This window comes from Ranitomeya variabilis, chromosome 8 (assembly GCF_051348905.1).
Source record: "Ranitomeya variabilis isolate aRanVar5 chromosome 8, aRanVar5.hap1, whole genome shotgun sequence".
NCBI classification, from domain to species: Eukaryota; Metazoa; Chordata; class Amphibia; order Anura; family Dendrobatidae; genus Ranitomeya; species Ranitomeya variabilis.
Genome location: NC_135239.1, coordinates 221538985 through 221559597, shown reverse-complemented (window position 1 = coordinate 221559597; position 20613 = coordinate 221538985). Strand labels below are relative to the sequence as shown.

The 20613-nt window shown below is 48.7% G+C and overlaps 1 protein-coding gene across 3 annotated transcripts in view; it reads left to right on the top strand.

The window, feature by feature from the left end:
* The window catches only part of GGA1 (golgi associated, gamma adaptin ear containing, ARF binding protein 1), a 174871-nt gene that overhangs the window by 122346 nt on the left and 31912 nt on the right, over nucleotides 1–20613 (top strand). For all 3 annotated transcript variants that reach the window (XM_077277312.1, XM_077277311.1, XM_077277313.1), the window contains 2 exons: nucleotides 5775–5882; nucleotides 5960–6094. In XM_077277312.1, coding sequence (XP_077133427.1) covers nucleotides 5775–5882; nucleotides 5960–6094 — 243 coding nt within the window. The remainder of the gene's footprint in view (nucleotides 1–5774; nucleotides 5883–5959; nucleotides 6095–20613) is intronic.

Below are 20613 nucleotides of genomic sequence, written 5' to 3'. Positions count from 1 at the left end.
CTGTAGAACAGGAGCGGTCTGCCTGTAGCTGCATGAGTGACAGAGCCTTGGTTGCTGTAGAACAGGAGCGGTCTGCCTGTAGCTGCATGGGTGACAGAGCCATGGTTGCTGTAGAACAGGAGCGGTCTGCCTGTAGCTGCATGAGTGACAGAGCCTTGGTTGCTGTAGAACAGGAGCGGTCTGCCTGTAGCTGCATGGGTGACAGAGCCATGGTTGCTGTAGAACAGGAGCGGTCTGCCTGTAGCTGCATGGGTGACAGAGCCTTGGTTGCTGTAGAACAGGAGCGGTCCGCCTGTAGCTGCATGGGTGACAGAGCCATGGTTGCTGTAGAACAGGAGCGGTCCGCCTGTAGCTGCATGGGTGACAGAGCCTTGGTTGCTGTAGAACAGGAGCGGCCTGTAGCTGCATGGGTGACAGAGCCATGGTTGCTGTAGAACAGGAGCGGTCCGCCTGTAGCTGCATGGGTGACAGAGCCATGGTTGCTGTAGAACAGGAGCGGTCCGCCTGTAGCTGCATGGGTGACAGAGCCATGGTTGCTGTAGAACAGGAGTGGTCTGCCTGTAGCTGCATGGGTGACAGAGTCATGGTTGCTGTAGAACAGGAGCGGTCCGCCTGTAGCTGTATGGGTGACAGAGCCATGGTTGCTGTAGAACAGGAGCGGTCCGCCTGTAGCTGTATGGGTGACAGAGCCTTGGTTGCTGTAGAACAGGAGCGGTCCGCCTGTAGCTGCATGGGTGACAGAGCCTTGGTTGCTGTAGAACAGGAGCGGTCCGCCTGTAGCTGCATGGGTGACAGAGTCATGGTTGCTGTAGAACAGGAGCGGTCTGCCTGTAGCTGCATGAGTGACAGAGCCTTGGTTGCTGTAGAACAGGAGCGGTCTGCCTGTAGCTGCATGGGTGACAGAGTCATGGTTGCTGTAGAACAGGAGCGGTCCGCCTGTAGCTGCATGGGTGACAGAGTCCTGGTTGCTGTAGAACAGGAGCGGTCCGCCTGTAGCTGTATGGGTGACAGAGCCATGGTTGCTGTAGAACAGGAGCGGTCCGCCTGTAGCTGTATGGGTGACAGGGCCATGGTTGCTGTAGAACAGGAGTGGTCCGCCTGTAGCTGCATGGGTGACAGAGCCTTGGTTGCTGTAGAACAGGAGCGGTCCGCCTGTAGCTGTATGGGTGACAGAGCCTTGGTTGCTGTAGAACAGGAGCGGTCCGCCTGTAGCTGCATGGGTGACAGAGCCATGGTTGCTGTAGAACAGGAGCGGTCTGCCTGTTGCATGGGTGACAGAGCCATGGTTGCTGTAGAACAGGAGCGGTCCGCCTGTAGCTGCATGGGTGACAGAGCCATGGTTGCTGTAGAACAGGAGCGGTCCGCCTGTAGCTGTATGGGTGACAGAGCCTTGGTTACTGTAGAACAGGAGCGGTCCGCCTGTAGCTGCATGGGTGACAGAGCCATGGTTGCTGTAGAACAGGAGCGGTCCGCCTGTAGCTGTATGGGTGACAGAGCCTTGGTTACTGTAGAACAGGAGTGGTCCGCCTGTAGCTGCATGGGTGACAGAGCCTTGGTTACTGTAGAACAGGAGCGGTCCGCCTGTAGCTGTATGGGTGACAGAGCTATGGTTGCTGTAGAACAGGAGCGGTCCGCCTGTAGCTGCATGGGTGACAGAGCCATGGTTGCTGTAGAACAGGAGCGGTCTGCCTGTAGCTGCATGGGTGACAGAGCCTTGGTTGCTGTAGAACAGGAGCGGTCCGCCTGTAGCTGCATGGGTGACAGAGTCATGGTTGCTGTAGAACAGGAGCGGTCTGCCTGTTGCATGGGTGACAGAGCCATGGTTGCTGTAGAACAGGAGCGGTCCGCCTGTAGCTGCATGGGTGACAGAGCCATGGTTGCTGTAGAACAGGAGCGGTCTGCCTGTAGCTGCATGGGTGACAGAGCCATGGTTGCTGTAGAACAGGAGCGGTCCGCCTGTAGCTGCATGGGTGACAGAGCCTTGGTTGCTGTAGAACAGGAGCGGTCCGCCTGTAGCTGCATGGGTGACAGAGCCATGGTTGCTGTAGAACAGGAGCGGCCTGTAGCTGCATGGGTGACAGAGCCATGGTTGCTGTAGAACAGGAGCGGTCCGCCTGTAGCTGCATGGGTGACAGAGCCATGGTTGCTGTAGAACAGGAGCGGTCCGCCTGTAGCTGCATGGGTGACAGAGCCATGGTTGCTGTAGAACAGGAGCGGTCTGCCTGTAGCTGCATGGGTGACAGAGCCATGGTTGCTGTAGAACAGGAGCGGTCCGCCTGTAGCTGCATGGGTGACAGAGCCATGGTTGCTGTAGAACAGGAGCGGTCCGCCTGTAGCTGCATGGGTGACAGAGCCATGGTTGCTGTAGAACAGGAGCGGTCCGCCTGTAGCTGCATGGGTGACAGAGTCATGGTTGCTGTAGAACAGGAGCGGTCCGCCTGTAGCTGCATGGGTGACAGTCATGGTTGCTGTAGAACAGGAGCGGTCCGCCTGTAGCTGTATGGGTGACAGAGCCATGGTTGCTGTAGAACAGGAGCGGTCTGCCTGTAGCTGCATGGGTGACAGTCATGGTTGCTGTAGAACAGGAGCGGTCCGCCTGTAGCTGCATGGGTGACAGAGCCATGGTTGCTGTAGAACAGGAGCGGTCCGCCTGTAGCTGCATGGGTGACAGAGCCATGGTTGCTGTAGAACAGGAGCGGCCTGTAGCTGCATGGGTGACAGAGCCTTGGTTACTGTAGAACAGGAGCGGTCCGCCTGTAGCTGCATGGGTGACAGAGCCATGGTTGCTGTAGAACAGGAGCGGCCTGTAGCTGCATGGGTGACAGAGCCTTGGTTGCTGTAGAACAGGAGCGGTCCGCCTGTAGCTGCATGGGTGACAGAGCCTTGGTTGCTGTAGAACAGGAGCGGTCTGCCTGTAGCTGCATGGGTGACAGAGCCATGGTTGCTGTAGAACAGGAGCGGTCCGCCTGTAGCTGCATGGGTGACAGAGCCATGGTTGCTGTAGAACAGGAGCGGTCCGCCTGTAGCTGCATGGGTGACAGAGCCATGGTTGCTGTAGAACAGGAGCGGTCCACCTGTAGCTGCATGGGTGACAGAGCCTTGGTTACTGTAGAACAGGAGCGGTCCGCCTGTAGCTGCATGGTTGACAGAGCCATGGTTGCTGTAGAACAGGAGCGGTCCGCCTGTAGCTGCATGGGTGACAGCTATGGTTGCTGTAGAACAGGAGCGGTCTGCCTGTAGCTGCATGGGTGACAGAGCCATGGTTGCTGTAGAACAGGAGCGGTCCGCCTGTAGCTGCATGGGTGACAGAGCCATGGTTGCTGTAGAACAGGAGCGGTCCGCCTGTAGCTGCATGGGTGACAGTCATGGTTGCTGTAGAACAGGAGCGGTCCGCCTGTAGCTGCATGGGTGACAGAGCCTTGGTTGCTGTAGAACAGGAGCGGTCCGCCTGTAGCTGCATGGGTGACAGAGCCATGGTTGCTGTAGAACAGGAGCGGTCCGCCTGTAGCTGCATGGGTGACAGAGCCATGGTTGCTGTAGAACAGGAGCGGTCCGCCTGTAGCTGCATGGGTGACAGAGCCATGGTTGCTGTAGAACAGGAGCGGCCTGTAGCTGCATGGGTGACAGAGCCTTGGTTACTGTAGAACAGGAGCGGTCCGCCTGTAGCTGCATGGGTGACAGAGCTATGGTTGCTGTAGAACAGGAGCGGTCTGCCTGTAGCTGCATGGGTGACAGAGCCATGGTTGCTGTAGAACAGGAGCGGTCCGCCTGTAGCTGTATGGGTGACAGAGCCATGGTTGCTGTAGAACAGGAGCGGTCCGCCTGTAGCTGCATGGGTGACAGAGCCTTGGTTGCTGTAGAACAGGAGCGGTCTGCCTGTAGCTGCATGGGTGACAGAGCCATGGTTACTGTAGAACAGGAGCGGTCCGCCTGTAGCTGTATGGGTGACAGAGCCATGGTTGCTGTAGAACAGGAGCGGTCCGCCTGTAGCTGTATGGGTGACAGAGCCATGGTTGCTGTAGAACAGGAGCGGTCCGCCCGTAGCTGTATGGGTGACAGAGCCATGGTTGCTGTAGAACAGGAGCGGTCCGCCTGTAGCTGCATGGGTGACAGAGCCATGGTTGCTGTAGAACAGGAGCGGTCCGCCTGTAGCTGTATGGGTGACAGAGCCATGGTTGCTGTAGAACAGGAGCGGTCCGCCTGTAGCTGTATGGGTGACAGAGCCATGGTTGCTGTAGAACAGGAGCGGTCCGCCTGTAGCTGTATGGGTGACAGAGCCATGGTTGCTGTAGAACAGGAGTGGTCCGCCTGTAGCTGCATGGGTGACAGAGCCTTGGTTACTGTAGAACAGGAGCGGTCCGCCTGTAGCTGCATGGGTGACAGAGTCATGGTTGCTGTAGAACAGGAGCGGTCCGCCTGTAGCTGCATGGGTGACAGAGCCTTGGTTACTGTAGAACAGGAGCGGTCCGCCTGTAGCTGCATGGGTGACAGAGCCTTGGTTACTGTAGAACAGGAGCAGTCCGCCGATCTAAATAAGGGAACTGAAGGTAAACTAATCTAATTGACAGACGATGTGCAGCTACGAAGGATAACTAACACTAGAGACCACAGAGAGAGGATTCAGAAGGATCTGGATAAGCTGTAAGAATGGCAGCGACTAATAGAATGGTATTTAACAGGGAGAAATGCAAGATTCTAGATCTGGGCAAGAAAAACAAAAATGACATCTACAGAATGGGAGGAAAAGAAGTAAGCAGCAGCACGTGTGAAGAAGACTTGTGTATACTAATAGATCACAGACTGCACATGAGTCAACAGTGTGATGCAGCAGCAAAAAAGGCAAACAGTTCTAGAATGTATAAGAGAAGCATAGAGTCTAGATCACGTGAAGTCATTCTCTCCTCTACTCCTCCTTGGTCAGTCTCATCTGGATACTGGGTCCAGTTCTGGGCACCACATTATATAAAAGAAATTGAAAAACTGGAGCAAGTTCAGAGAAGAGCTACCAGAATGGTGAGCAGACTGCAAAGTATGTCCTATGGGGAACGGTAAAAGGATCTAGGAATGTTTAGCTGCAAAAAAGAAGGCTAAGAGGAGACTTAATAGCTGTCTACGAATATCTGAAGGTCCGTCACAGTGTAGAGGGGTCATCATTGTTCTCATTTGCACATGGAAACACGAGAAGCAATGGGAGGAAACTGAAAGGGAGAAGATACAGATTTGATATTAGAAAAAACTGTCAGTGAGGGCGATCAATGAGTGGAACAGGCTGCCACGAGAGGTGGAGAGTTCTCCTTCAATGGAAGTCTCCAAATAGAGGCTGGACAGACATCTGTCTGAGATGGTTTAGTGAGTCATGTGCTGCATTGGGCACGATTACCATGGAGGTCCCGTCCGACTCTAACATTCTAGGATTCTATGTCACATCTCACCTTCTCCTCCTCTATATTGAATGATAACTTCTATATACAGTAGATAACGCGGGGTCAACTATTCACAATAGGCGATGTCACAGCTCACCTCCTCCTCCTTTGCACACGCTCATTATATGTTGTTCATTAGGGCATATATTTGTGGAAATTGCCTAAAAAACAAGAAGTCAGAGTCTAAAAAAGCCGCATTGTCCAGTTTGAAAATGACAAGATTTCTATTTTTATTTTTAATACAAATTGTGACTTGAAAAAGTTGTTAATTTTTTAATACATGTAACAGAAAAACCTGCTTTAAGCAATATAATATTTTCTGATGACACGTTCCCTTCAATTTTCTTCCAGCTGAAATCCTGCAGGCAAATGATAGTTTAACACAAGTCATTAACACATATCGACAGCTGGTGAAAGGAGAAGAGGTGAACGGAGAGTCTGCTTCTGGCAGCGTGTCAGGTGAGGGCCAACACTCGGACCCTAGACATTGCCTCTAGAATGACCGGTTTTAGGGTCATCTTCTTGTTTTTTCTCAGCTAGCAGTTCTGCCCTGCTGGATCTGTCGGGACTAGACATGACTCCATCGTACCCTCCCATTCCAGCTCAGCCTTGTGATCTGACTCAGGTGTCCTCATCCACTTCTCTTCTTGATGATGAGCTCATGTCATTAGGTAAGAATCACTAGAAATGTGACTTCATCACCTTAAGGACTGGGGTTATTTCGTTTTTTCCATCTCCGTTTTTTGTTCCCCTTCTTCCCAGTGCCATAACTTTATTTTTTCGTCAACATGGCCAGGTGAGGGCTTTTTTTTTGCGGGACGAGTTGTACTTTTGAAAGACACCATTGGTTTTGCCATATAGTGTACTGCAAAACGGGGAAAAAAATCAAAGGGCAGCGAAATTGCAAAAAAGGGCTATTCCACAATTTTTTTTTATTATTTTTTTTTAGCATGTTCACTAAATGCTAAAACTGACCTGCCATTATGATGCACCAGGTGACTCCGAGTTTGTAGATACCAAATATGTCTAGGTTCTTTTTTTGTTCGTGGTGAAAATAATCCAAAGTTGGTAAAAAAAAAACCCCAAAGTCGTCATTTTCCAAGACCCTTAGCATCGCCATTTTTTGATCTGGGGTTGGGTGAGGGCTTAATTTTTTGGCGCTGAGCTGACTTTTTTTATTTAGACCATTTTGGTGTAGATAAGAACGACCTTTTGATCACTTGTTGTTTCATTTTAATGCAGTGTTGCGGCGACCAAATAAATTCTGGTGTTTTGATTTTGTTTTGCCTTATGCCTTTTACAGATCGGATTAACTATTTTTATATATTGATAGAGCGGGCGATTCTGAACGTGGTGTTACCAAATATGTGTATTGTTGTTATTTTTATTGTTTTATTTTGAATGGGGTGACTGGGGGGTGATTTAAACTTTTATATTTTTTTATATTTTTAAAAACATTTTTCCTCTTTACATTAACTTCAATAGTCTCCATTGGAGACTAGAAGCTGCGATCATCAAGGCTTCAGCCCTGCTCTGTGTAGCAGAAATGCTCGCTTGCGATGGGCGGCACTAATAACAGTCTGGCTACGACAACCACAGGGGTTTGCTGCGGACTCTGTGTTGTTAGTCCAACCTGACGGCGACCACCGGTCATGTGACGGGGCGCCGATGGCCGTGGTTTGCGATGTGCTTCCGGCACGTGCATGTTAAATGCTGCTATCAGAGATTGACCGTGGCATTTAGCATGTTAACAGCTGCGGGTGGATCGCGATTCCACCCATGGCTGTTATAGGGACTTGACAGCTGATCATATCAGCTGTCATGTGCCAGAAAAGGTGCAGGCCCATCGCCGCAGCCCGCACAAAAAAGGGAACGCACCCAATGACAGACACTACACGTCATTGGGTGGTAAGGGGTTAAAGCAATACCTGCGGGGGACCCTGTGGTTTAGTGATTAGCCTATTAACACTGCCATGTCTGACAACATTGCAGTGCAGTCTTTACACTCTTCATGGGGGGTATATTGTGAGCTCCTCTCGGCACTGCTAACTGTGAGTTATGCCACGCTTTGTACCGGGCTACAGAATACTTCAGCAATATTTAGCACATGGTAGATAGGTTGGCCCAAAATAGAAAAAACACCGGAACGTTCAATTCAATTTTACAATGTCTGAATTGCTTGTTTGGCCAGTAGTTATAGAGTGCACCACATAATTATTATACATCATCTCTAAGATCACTGCTAGAGGGGTCTCATCCACATGCTGTTATCTTTGGAGCAAACAGTTCTCTGCTGCCCCCTTTCGTCTGGACAATTACGTGATCGACCGGCCACAGGCTGTTTCCACTGGTGGGTCGGTTATCTGGTAACTAACAGTGAGTTTATGGTATATATAACAGTGAGTTTATGGTATATACACCTCCGATTCCAACACATGGCATATATGTATATACCCCTGATAATGTTACTGCGAACTCCCTGGAAACCCCACACTACTCGCTGCCACCACCAGTCCTTCATACAGGCTGACTGGAGGCCTGGTGATGGGGAATGCTTATAAAAATGTGCAGCGATAGGCGGTATTTATTAAAAATGTGCAAAAGATTTTACAAAGGGGACAAGACAAAACAGCATGTGCAATTCTAGAACATAAAAGAATGAACAAAAGACTTACTACGCCGATCACACAGCTGATTTAGCGTATTGGACGGATGCAATCCAGTTGAAACGTCTGGTCATGGCATCAAGCCTACACCGGTATGTATGTTCCTCAGCATTGAACACAGACCATAATTTGTCTGGACCTTTTATCAGCACCTCAGCCCTTCACGATTTTATGAAATTCCTAACTTATGCAGTAACTTCACTCCTGATTATCGCAGAAGTTCGAGATCACCGTCCTATTTTATTTTTTATCTGGATTTTATCATTACCCAGAGACGAAACAGGACATGGCGGTTGTCATTTATCTGGCCACTATGGACTTGGGGCTCATAGGCAGATGTTACAGTTATGAAACAAAAACATACATCGTCTTCCCTCATTAGCCCTGAAACTGAAAATGTACAGTGAAGAAAATTATTTGACCCCTTGCTGATTTTGTAAGTTCGCCCACTGACAAATACCTGAACAGTCTATAATTTTAAGGGTAAGTTAATTTTAACATTGAGAGATAGCAAAAATAAAATCCAGAAAATCACATTGTATAAATGATATGTTTTTGCATTTTTCAGTGAGAAATAAGTATTTGATCCCTCTGGCAAACAAGACTTAATACTTGGTGGTAAAACCCTTGTTGGCAGGCCCAGCAGTCAGACATTTTTGTAGTTGATGATGAGGTTTGCGCACATTTCAGAAGGAATTTTGTTCACTCCTCTTTGCAGATCATCTCTAAATCATTGAGATTTTGAGGCTGTCGCTTGGCAACTCGGAGCTTCAACTCCCTCCATAAGTTTTCTCTGGGATTAAGGTCTGAAGACTGGCTAGGCCAATCCATGACCTTAATGTGCTTCTTTTTGAGCCACTCTTTTGTTGCCTTGGCTGAATGTTTTGGGTCATTGTCTTGCTGGAAGACCCAGCCATGGCCCATTTTTAACGTCCTGACGGAGGGAAGGAGGTTGTCACTCAGGATTTTGCAGTACATGGCTCCATCCATTTTCCCATTGATGTCGTGAAGTAGTCCTGTGCCCTTAGCAGAGAAACATCCCCAAAACATAATGTTTCCACCTCCATGCTTGACAATGGGGACGGTGTTCTTTGGGTGATAGGCAGCATTTCTCTTCCTCCAAACATGGCGAGTTAATGCCAAAGAGGTCAATTTTTGTCTCATCTGACCACAGCACCTTCTCCCAATCACTCACAGAATCATCCAGGTGTTCAGTGGTAAACTTCAGACGGGCCTGCACATGCGCCTTGAGCAGGGGGACCTCGTGGGCACTGCAGGATTTTAAACCTTTACGGCATAATGTGTTGCCAATTGTTTTCTAGGTGACTGTCCCAGCTGCCTTGAGATCATTATCAAGTCCCCCCCCCCCCCCCCCGTGTAGTTTTAGGCTGATCTCTCACCTTCCTCATGATCAAGGATACCCCACGAGGTGAGATTTTGCATGGTGTCCCAGATTGATATTGAGTGACAGTCATTTTCTATTTCTTCTCACCCGGCATCTTACTTATGGCTTTGTAGCCCATTCCAGCTTTGTGCAGGTCTATGATCTTGTCCCTGACGTCCTTTAAAAGCTCTTTGGTCTTGCCCATGTTGTAGAGGTTAGAGTCTGAAGGATTAATTGAGTCTGTGGACAGAAGTCTTTTATTAAGGTAACTATGTAAGACAGCTGTCTTTAATGCAGGTAAAGAATAGATTAGGAGCGTCTAACTGGTTTGTAGGAGCCAGAACTCTTAAAGGGAACCTGTCACCCCCCCCCCCCCCCAGGGCGTTTTTAAGTAAAAGAGCCACCTTCTGCAGCACTAAGGCTGCATTCTGTGAAGGTGGATCTTATGTTTGTGCTCCCTAATAATGCTGAAATATTAAGTTTTATAAATTGTGCGCCATACCTGTATTCTGTCCAGGGCCCCGTCTTTTCCCCCGAACTCAACTGCCTCCCAGCCGTCAATCATCCCCTCAGTGCGCCAGGCACCGCCTTCTCTGTTTGTATGCACGTACCCGATCACTCTGACGCTGCAGTGCAGACGAGTCGTATCACGCTGGAGGAAAGCAGCCAGGGCCGGACTGGCCATAGGGCAGTTCTGGCAAATGCCAGAAGGGCCGATGGCAGTAGTGGGCCGCTTGAGTGTGCCGCTGTCGGCACTCTTCCCCCCGCTGTTGCGGCACACTCCCGGCCCCGCATTCAACTATACCGGCGTCATAGACGCCGGTACAGTTGAATGCAATGATGGAGGAGAGTGCGTCTGCTGACGCCCCCTCTCCCATCATTCCCCGCTCTGCCTGCCGCTGACACTGCGGGTGCGCGATGACGTCATATCATCGCGCACCTGCTGTGTGACCGGGCGCCGGGCAGACTGCAGCTGCTGAGACCGGAGCCAGAGGAGAGCAGCGCGGGGCACGAGGAGAGAGGTGAGTAGAGTGTTTGTTTGTTTTTTTAACAAAGAGTGATGAGTGGATTGTGGAGCTATTGGGGGGGGGGGGGGACTGCCTGCCTGCCTGCATTCCATTCTATGGGGGCTGCCTGCTTGCATTCCATTCTATGGGGGCTGCCTGCCTGCATTCCATTCTATGGGGGCTGCCTGCCTGCATTCCATTCTATGGGGGCTGCCTGCCTGCATTCCATTCTATGGGGGCTGCCTGCCTGCATTCCATTCTATGGGGGCTGCCTGCCTGCAGTACATTCTATGGGGGCTGCCTGCCTGCATTCCATTCTATGGGGGCTGCCTGCCTGCATTCCATTCTATGGGGGCTGCCTGCCTGCAGTACATTCTATGGGGGCTGCCTGCCTGCAGTACATTCTATGGGGGCTGCCTGCCTGCAGTACATTCTATGGGGGCTGCCTGCCTGCAGTACATTCTATGGGGGCTGCCTGCCTGCAGTACATTCTATGGGGGCTGCCTGCCTGCAGTACATTCTATGGGGGCTGCCTGCCTGCATTCCATTCTATGGGGGCTGCCTGCCTGCATTCCATTCTATGGGGGCTGCCTGCCTGCAGTACATTCTATGGGGGCTGCCTGCCTGCAGTACATTCTATGGGGGCTGCCTGCCTGCATTCCATTCTATGTGGGCTGCCTGCCTGCATTCCATTCTATGGGGGCTGCCTGCCTGCATTCCATTCTATGTGGGCTGCCTGCCTGCAGTACATTCTATGGGGGCTGCCTGCCTGCATTCCATTCTATGGGGGCTGCCTGCCTGCATTCCATTCTATGGGGGCTGCCTGCCTGCAGTACATTCTATGGGGGCTGCCTGCCTGCATTCCATTCTATGGGGGCTGCCTGCCTGCATTCCATTCTATGTGGGCTGCCTGCCTGCATTCCATTCTATGGGGGCTGCCTGCCTGCATTCCATTCTATGGGGGCTGCCTGCCTGCATTCCATTCTATGGGGGCTGCCTGCCTGCAGTACATTCTATGGGGGCTGCCTGCCTGCAGTACATTCTATGGGGGCTGCCTGCCTGCATTCCATTCTATGGGGGCTGCCTGCCTGCATTCCATTCTATGGGGGCTGCCTGCCTGCAGTACATTCTATGGGGGCTGCCTGCCTGCATTCCATTCTATGGGGGCTGCCTGCCTGCATTCCATTCTATGGGGGCTGCCTGCCTGCATTCCATTCTATGGGGGCTGCCTGCCTGCAGTACATTCTATGGGGGCTGCCTGCCTGCAGTACATTCTGTGGGGGCTGCCTGCATTACATTCTATGGGGGCTGTGCTGCATTATATTGTATGGTGGCTGCCTGCATTACATTCTATGGGGCTGGCTGCATTATATTCTATGGGGCTGGCTGCATTCCATTCCATGGGCATGTGCTGCATTATATTCTATGGGGCTGGCTGCATTCCATGGGCCTGTGCTGCATTATATTCTATGGGGCTGGCTGCATTCCATTCTATGGGCCTGTGCTGCATTATATTCTATGGGGTTGGCTGCATTCCATTCTATTGGAGCTGTGCTGCATTATATTCTATGGGGCTGTGCTGCATTATATTCTATGGGGCTGGCTGCATTCCATTCCATGGGCCTGTGCTGCATTATATTCTATGGGGCTGGCTGCATTCCATGGGCCTGTGCTGCATTATATTCTATGGGGCTGGCTGCATTCCATTCTATGGGCCTGTGCTGCATTATATTCTATGGGGTTGGCTGCATTCCATTCTATTGGAGCTGTGCTGCATTATATTCTATGGGGCTGTGCTGCATTATATTCTATGGAGCTGGCTGCATTCCATTCCATGGGCATGTGCTGCATTATATTCTATGGGGCTGGCTGCATTCCATTCCATGGGCCTGTGCTGCATTATATTCTATGGGGCTGGCTGCATTCCATGGGCCTGTGCTGCATTATATTCTATGGGGCTGGCTGCATTCCATTCTATGGGCCTGTGCTGCATTATATTCTATGGGGTTGGCTGCATTCCATTCTATTGGAGCTGTGCTGCATTATATTCTATGGGGCCGTGCTGCATTATATTCTATGGGGCTGTGCTGCATTATATTCTATGGGGCTGTGCTGCATTGCATTCTATGGGGCTGTGCTGCATTACATTCTATGGGGCTGTGCTGCATTATATTGTACTAGATTGTGGCCCGATTCTAACGCATCGGGTATTCTAGAATATGCATGTCCCCGTAGTATATGGACAATGATGATTCCGACTGTGCCCGTCGCTGATTGGTCGAGGCAACCTTTTTGAGATCATCGTCGCCATGGCAACCATTATGACATCTACGTCGATACTGTGCCCGTCGCTGATTGGTCGAGGCCTGGCAGCCTGGACCAATCAGACGCGGGATTTCCATTATGACATCATCGTCGCCATGCTGTGCCCGTCGCTGATTGGTCGAGGCCACCAGGCCTCGACCAATCAGAGACGCAGGATATCTACGTCGATACTGTGCCCGTCGCTGATTGGTCGAGGCCCAGGCGGCCTCGACCAATCAGCGAATGAATAAACGGGACAGACAGACAGAAAAACCCTTAGACAATTATATATATAGATGGTAGCTGCCTGCATTATATTCTATGGGGCTGGCTGCATTCCATTCCATGGGCATGTGCTGCATTATATTCTAGGGGGCTGGCTGCATTCCATTCTATGGGAGCTGTGCTGCATTATATTCTATGGGGGCTGTGCTGCATTAAATTCTATGGGGCTGTGCTGCATTATATTCTATGGGGCTGTGCTGCATTATATTCTATGGGGGCTGTGCTGCATTAAATTCTATGGGGCTGTGCTGCATTATATTCTATGGGGCTGGCTGCATTCCATTCCATGGGCCTGTGCTGCATTATATTCTATGGGGCTGGCTGCATTCCATGGGCCTGTGCTGCATTACATTCTATCGGGCTGGCTGCATTCCATTCTATGGGCCTGTGCTGCATTATATTCTGTGGGGCTGGCTGCATTCCATTCTATGGGAGCTGTGCTGCATTATATTCTATGGGGTTGTGCTGCATTATATTCTATGGGGCTGTGCTGCATTGCATTCTATGGGGGCTGTGCTGCATTAAATTCTATGGGGCTGGCTGCATTACATTCTATGGGGGCTGTGCTGTATTACATTCTATGGGGGCTGTGCTGCATTACATTCTATGGGGGATGTGCTGTATTACATTCTATGGGGGCTGTGCTGTATTACATTCTATGGGGGCTGTGCTGTATTACATTCTATGGGAGCTGTGCTGCATTATATTCTATGGGGCTGTGCTGCATTATATTCTATGGGGGCTGTGCTGCATTACATTCTATGGGGGCTGTGCTGCATTAAATTCTATGGGGCTGTGCTGTATTACATTCTATGGGTGCTGTGCTGCATTACATTCTATGGGGGCTGTGCTGTATTACATTCTATGGGACTGGGCTGCATTGCATTCTATGGGTGCTGTGCTGTATTACATTCTATGGGGCTGTGCTGTATTATAGTCTATGGGGGCTGAGCTGTATTACATTCTATGGGGCTGTGCTGTATTATAGTCTATGGGGGCTGTGCTGTATTACATTCTATGGGAGCTGTGCTGCATTATATTCTATGGGGCTGTGCTGCATTATATTCTATGGGGGCTGTGCTGCATTACATTCTATGGGGGCTGTGCTGCATTAAATTCTATGGGGCTGTGCTGTATTACATTCTATGGGGGCTGTGCTGTATTACATTCTATGGGGGCTGTGCTGCATTACATTCTATGGGGGCTGTGCTGTATTACATTCTATGCGACTGGGCTGCATTGCATTCTATGGGTGCTGTGCTGTATTACATTCTATGGGGCTGTGCTGTATTATAGTCTATGGGGGCTGAGCTGTATTACATTCTATGGGGCTGTGCTGTATTATAGTCTATGGGGGCTGAGCTGTATTACATTCTATGGGGCTGTGCTGTATTACATTCTATGGGGGTTGTGCTGTATTACATTCTATAGGGACTGTGCTGCATTACATTCTATGGGGACTGTGCTGCATTACATTCTATGGGGGCTGTGCTGCTTTACATTCTATGGGGGGCTGTGCTGCATTACATTCTATGGGTGCTGTGCTGTATTACATTCTATGGGGCTGTGCTGTATTATAGTCTATGGGGGCTGTGCTGCATTACATTCTATGGGGGCTGAGCTGTATTATAGTCTATGGGGGCTGAGCTGTAATGTTGGATACAGCTGTAATTATATGTTATATAGTTGTGTTACACTCCCCTCACTTCTTGTAGCCTACAAGTGTACAAAGATATTATACAGTCACCATGCGACAAGTGGGCCTGTGTGACTTCAAATGCCAGGGCTGAATTTTAGTCCCAGTCCGGCCCTGAAAGCAGCGGAGGGAGATGGGGACATTATATCATCACAAAGGAGAGGGGCGGCCATGTACATTACTACTATATCACACTGAGAAGGGAGGCCATATTATATATATATATATATATATATATATATATATATATATATATATATATATATATATACATACATACATACATACATACATACATACATACATACATACATACATACATACATACATACATACATACATACATACATACATACATACATATATATATATATATATATATATATATATATATATATATATATATATACAACCAGCACTCCTAATGTGAATACGTGCACGCTGCAAAACTGTATTATATAGACAAAAGAAAGAACACAGCAGCACGTGTGCATGAATCTAGGCCATGTGAAAACACAGACAAACATTCAATATAGATTATACTTCTCAAAAATATTTTTTCACAAATTTTTTTCAAAAAATTTTTTTTTCCATAAAACTTACAGTAATAGATGAAAATGAAGGTTCTTAGCACAAAAATTGGCCAATTCATGTATGCCCATCAACCACGGCAAGGTGACCTCCCTCTGATGGGTCTTACTCTACTGTACATGCCACATTTGGGCATGTACAGTAGAGTACTAATGTTTTAACTCAGGAAGAGTTCAGAAATCAATATTTTGTGGAATAACCATGATTGTTAATCCCAGCTCTCCTGCGTCTTGGCAGCTTTCCACCAGTCTCTCACACGGCTCCTGGTACAGTAATGTCAGCAGTTCTTCGTTTCATGGCTTGTGATTATCCATCTTCCTCCTGATTACATTCCAGAGGTTTTCAGTGGGGTTCAGGTCTGGAGATTGGGCGGCCATGACAGGGATTTGATGTGGTGATCCTTCATCCACACCTTGTTTGACCTAGCTGTGTGGCATGGCACATTATCCGGCTGGAAAAACCAGTCCTCAGAGTTGGGGAACATCGCCTGAGCAGAAGGAACCAACTGTTTTTCCAGGATAACCTTGTGTGCGGCTTGATTCATATTCATGCGCAGGATCTTAGCTGTTCCCAGCATTGTGCTTTTGTGGACAGAGAGCTCAGATGTTGCTGTTGGATCTGTTGTAGCCTTTCTACCAACCTAGGGGTCACTGCTCCAAGTGCACCTGTCACCACTGGAATCACTGTTGCCTTCACCTTCCACATCTTCTCCAGTTCTCCTTTGAGGCCCTGGTATTTCCCCAGCTGCTCATATTCCTTCTTTCTGATGTTGCCGTCACTTGGCACTGCCACATCTATTATCATTGCTGTCTTCTGATCCTTGTCTATGATCACAATGTCTGGTTGGTTAGCCAACATCTGCTTATCCATTTGTATCTTGAAATCCCACGGATTAGCCCATGTGATTTAGCCCATATGCTGTGCAGATGTTCCTGTATACAATTCCCACTACTTGGTTACTGCGTTCGCTATACACTGTTCTAGCATTTTGCATCCTGCCACTGTGTGTCGGACGGTTTCTGAGGTTTCTTTGCATAGTCTGCACCTTGGGTCTTGTCTTGTGTGGTAGATTCCTGCTTCTATGGATCTGGTACTTAGTGCTTGCTCTTGTGCCGCTATGATTACTGCCTCTGTGCTGTCTGGAAGTCCAGCTTTCTCCAGCCATTTTTAGGATTTCTCCATGTCAGCCACCTCCATTTTCTGTTGATGGTATATCCCATGCAGTTGCTGTCTTGCCGTGATTCTTCATGTTCCTGTTCCTCCTTCCAGATCTGTGGTTGTAGCTGCCTTAGGTTTTCTCTCAGCATCTCCTCTTTTGGTGCCATTTTTCTGATTTATTCCTGGATACTCCTTGTTTCATCCCTGATGGTGGCTTGGATGCTTATCAAGCCTCGACCACCCTCCTTTCTGTTGGTATACAATCTTTGTGTGTTAGACTTAGGGTACCGTCACACAGTGGCACTTTGGTCGCTACGACGGTACCATCCGTGACGTTCCAGCGATGTAGTTACGATATCGCGGTGTCTGACACGCTACTGCGATCAGGGACCCCGCTGAGAATCGTACGTCGTAGCAGATCGTTTGAAACTTTATTTCGCTGTCAAGTGTCCCGCTGTGGCGGCATGATCGCAGCGTGTAAGGCTACGTTCACATTTGCAGTCGGCGCCGCAGCGTCGCCGCATGCATCATGCGCCCCTATATTTAACATGGGGGCGCATGGACATGCGTCGCACTTGCGTTTTGCGCCGCATGCGTCACTGCGGCGCCCGCGTCCGGGCGCAGAGGACGCAGCAAGTTGCATTTTTGCTGCGTCCAAAATCAATGAAAAAAAGGACGCATGCGGCGCAAAACGCAGAGTTGTGCATGCGTTTTGCTGCGTTTTTGTTTGCGTTGTGCGTTGCGGCGCCGACGCTGCGGCGCACAACGCAACTGTGAACGTAGCCTAACTAAAGGTGTGCACGATATTCCCAATGTCCCGTATGACTTCTACATCGCAACTACGTCATGAAATTATCGCTCCAGCGCCGTGCATTGCTAAGTGTGACCGCAGTCTACGACGCTGGAGCGATAATCAAGCGATGCTGCAACGTCACGAATCGTGCCGTTGGAGCGATCAAAGTGCCACTGTGTGACAGTACCCTTAGGGTGGAGACCTCCATTCATTGTGAGGAGCTTTCATGTCTTCACATCTGCAGCTTCCATCTCTTCTTTTGGCCAGCACACTATGCCAGCATGGTATCTGATAACTGGCAGGGGATATGTATTGATGGCGCGGATTTTATTCTTCCCATTGAGCTGGCTCTTCAGGACCTGTCTTACCCTTTGATGGTGTTTGGATGTTGCTGATTTCCTTGCCTCCTCATCATGGTTCCCCTATCCCTGTGGGATACCGAGGTACTTGTAGCATGTCTGTACATCTGCTTTGTGCCCTGCTGGTAATTCCACTCCATCAGTCTTGAGTACCTTTCCTCTCTTTATTACCAACCGGCTGCACTTCTCCAGTCCAAAGGACATCCTGATGTCTTCGCTGTAGATCCTTGTCAGGTGGATCAGTGAAATGATGCCTTGTTCGTTTTTCGCATGCGGTTTGATGTCATCCATGTAGAGGAGGTGGCTGGTGGTGATTCCACTCTTGAACGTGTATCCATAGCCTTGAACTTGTTCTCCCACCTCCAAATGACGTACTTCCTCCTAGCGCTCAATGACACGCAAGCCAAAGCATCGTCGGAAGTGACAGTGGCCGGGACAAGCACGCATGCGCACCTACCAGAAAGCTCCCAGGCTTACAGAGACAAGTCAAGAAAATAAGAGAATAGTTTGAACGATTGGTGGCCGGGGATATAATGGGATTCTAGCGGCAGAACAGTGATAAAATATAATGATCAAGAACCAGTATTCAAACCTATACCATGAAAAAGACCGAGCGGACATATATCATTGACAGTATCAAGACAATATAAGAAGAGTGTGAAACCAAATAGTGTGTATGGATAAATTATACATTATAAATATAAAAGTGAAAAAAACGGACTGAAAAGTGCATAAATGTAGTAAATATAGAACAATGTGATGCGACGATGATACTGGCCGGCCCCCCTTTCCCCTATATTTGCCCTGATAGGTTGGTGCTCATTTAAATACTCAGCCGCCCCTCACCCTGACATGCCCCCGGAAGAAGCTGGCGGCGAAACGCGCTTCGAGGTGAGGGGATGCCAGGAGCACATTTTTCTCCACATGGAATTACTTTTATCCATGTCATCGGTCTTTGCTTATGTATGGTTGGACAGATTACCCTTCAGATGCATAGGAGTCTGGGTTAGCTATTTCTAGCACTTACAGTCAGCTCTTGTTTTTCCATATTCAAGGGAACTGCATATTTACTCTGTGTCAATATAATACCTATTATAAGTTATCACTGGATTTGTACCTACTGTGTGCAGTTATCCAGTTTGTACTGTAGTCTATATTCTTCTGCCCCCTCTTTGATATAGTGCTTGGCATCTCTGCTTTTTTATATATTCTTTTTTAACATTGATTAATGAAATTATTGGTTTTATATTGATGTTGTGGGATCTCTTCCTTAGTCCTATATGTACCTTATATTGGATTGGTTGTATTATATTACTGTACATATTACTATATCATCACTGAGGAGAATGACAGACATATTACTATGTATATTATATCATCATTGAACAGGGTGGCTATATTACGGTATATATTACTATATCATCACTGAGGAGAAGGTCGGCCATATTACTATATGTGAAAGCTCATGAATATCAAGGACTACTTAGTGGGAGCTCATGATATCAAGAACTACTGTGGAGACATGGGGGGTCGGCGGACACTTTCCTTCATGGGCGTAACTCTACTCAGACAACACAGGATGAGATAAAACTGTGGAAATACTTTATTGAACCACAAAGCAGACAGAGAACACATAGAACAGTCCCAGCAAAATACCCCAAAATGGTTCACATTAGAGTCTCACCCTTCTGCTGACTCTACGGGATAATAGCAGCTGTTACTTCAGATCTTCCAGTACCGACTACCCAACTTGTGGCACGCACATAGACAGTAACAACAAGCTTAGGAAGAGGACAGTCCATTCAGGTACAAGGCCAGGTGACCGGAGGGTCACAACCTGGCTTCTGGGAACTTCTCCAGGGAGCCAGGAGACCAGCGGGTCCCATTCCTGGCTTTCACAAACATATCCATGGTTCAGTGATGGTCAGTGGAGCAGATATGTATTCTTCCAGCCAGGAGCGCGGTCTTCTAAGCTGGCATCCTGTAGAATGACAAATCTGTGTCCCTCGTCCTTTGGAAGTCTTGGCTGAATCTCTGGCCCTCATATAAAGGCATATAACCTATTTTTATGGTTAACCAGTGTCCTTCAATCCAGCAGTCACAGATAAGGGGGAGAATGGTGACGACCTGATTATGTAATCTATTTACATGTTTTTTCCTCCTGTTTTCTACCTCAACTAGCTAGCTGGCTTGGACAATGTGTAATTAGCATATCCGCAATCATCATTGTTTCATGATCCTGTATCACAAGTCATCCATGATGAGAGCACAGTATGTTACGTCAAATGTCAGCTTACAATACAATATTACGGGCTTAAGTCTGTTTTCTTGACCAACCAGAAAAAAACGCATAAAATCAAAAGTAAACATATAGGTAACAGTCTATTTTTCCTGGCTTGCTTAAAATAGACGTCTAGTTAATATACAGTGCTGTATCCCTCACAACTACTTCGCGAGAGCTCATGAATATAAATACTGTTTTTTTTTTTTCTGGTGTGTCATGCTTTAACCCCTTCATGACCCAGCCTATTTTGACCTTAAAGGGAACCTGTCACCCCCCCAGGCGTTTGTAACTAAAAGAGCCATCTTGTGCAGCACTAATGCTGCATTCTGACAAGGTGGCTCTTTTAGTTCTGGTCCCTGCCAAAGCTGCAATAATCGCTTTTATAATGTGCCCCTCATACTTTGAAATCGCCAGGGGGCCAGGTCTTTCCCCCCTAACACAGATGCACCACAGCCGTCACTCCGGGTCTCAGTGCGCCGGGCTCCGCCTCCTCTTCCTTCCATGGCTGGATTGTAATATTTCACCTAGTTTCATTGGTGAAATATTACGATTGCTCTGATTGGCTGTTTCACTTTCAACAGCCAAACAGAGCGATTGTAGCCATGGGGGGCAAAGCCACCCCCCTGGGCTCAAGTACAACTCCTCCTGTACCTGCAGGTCAAG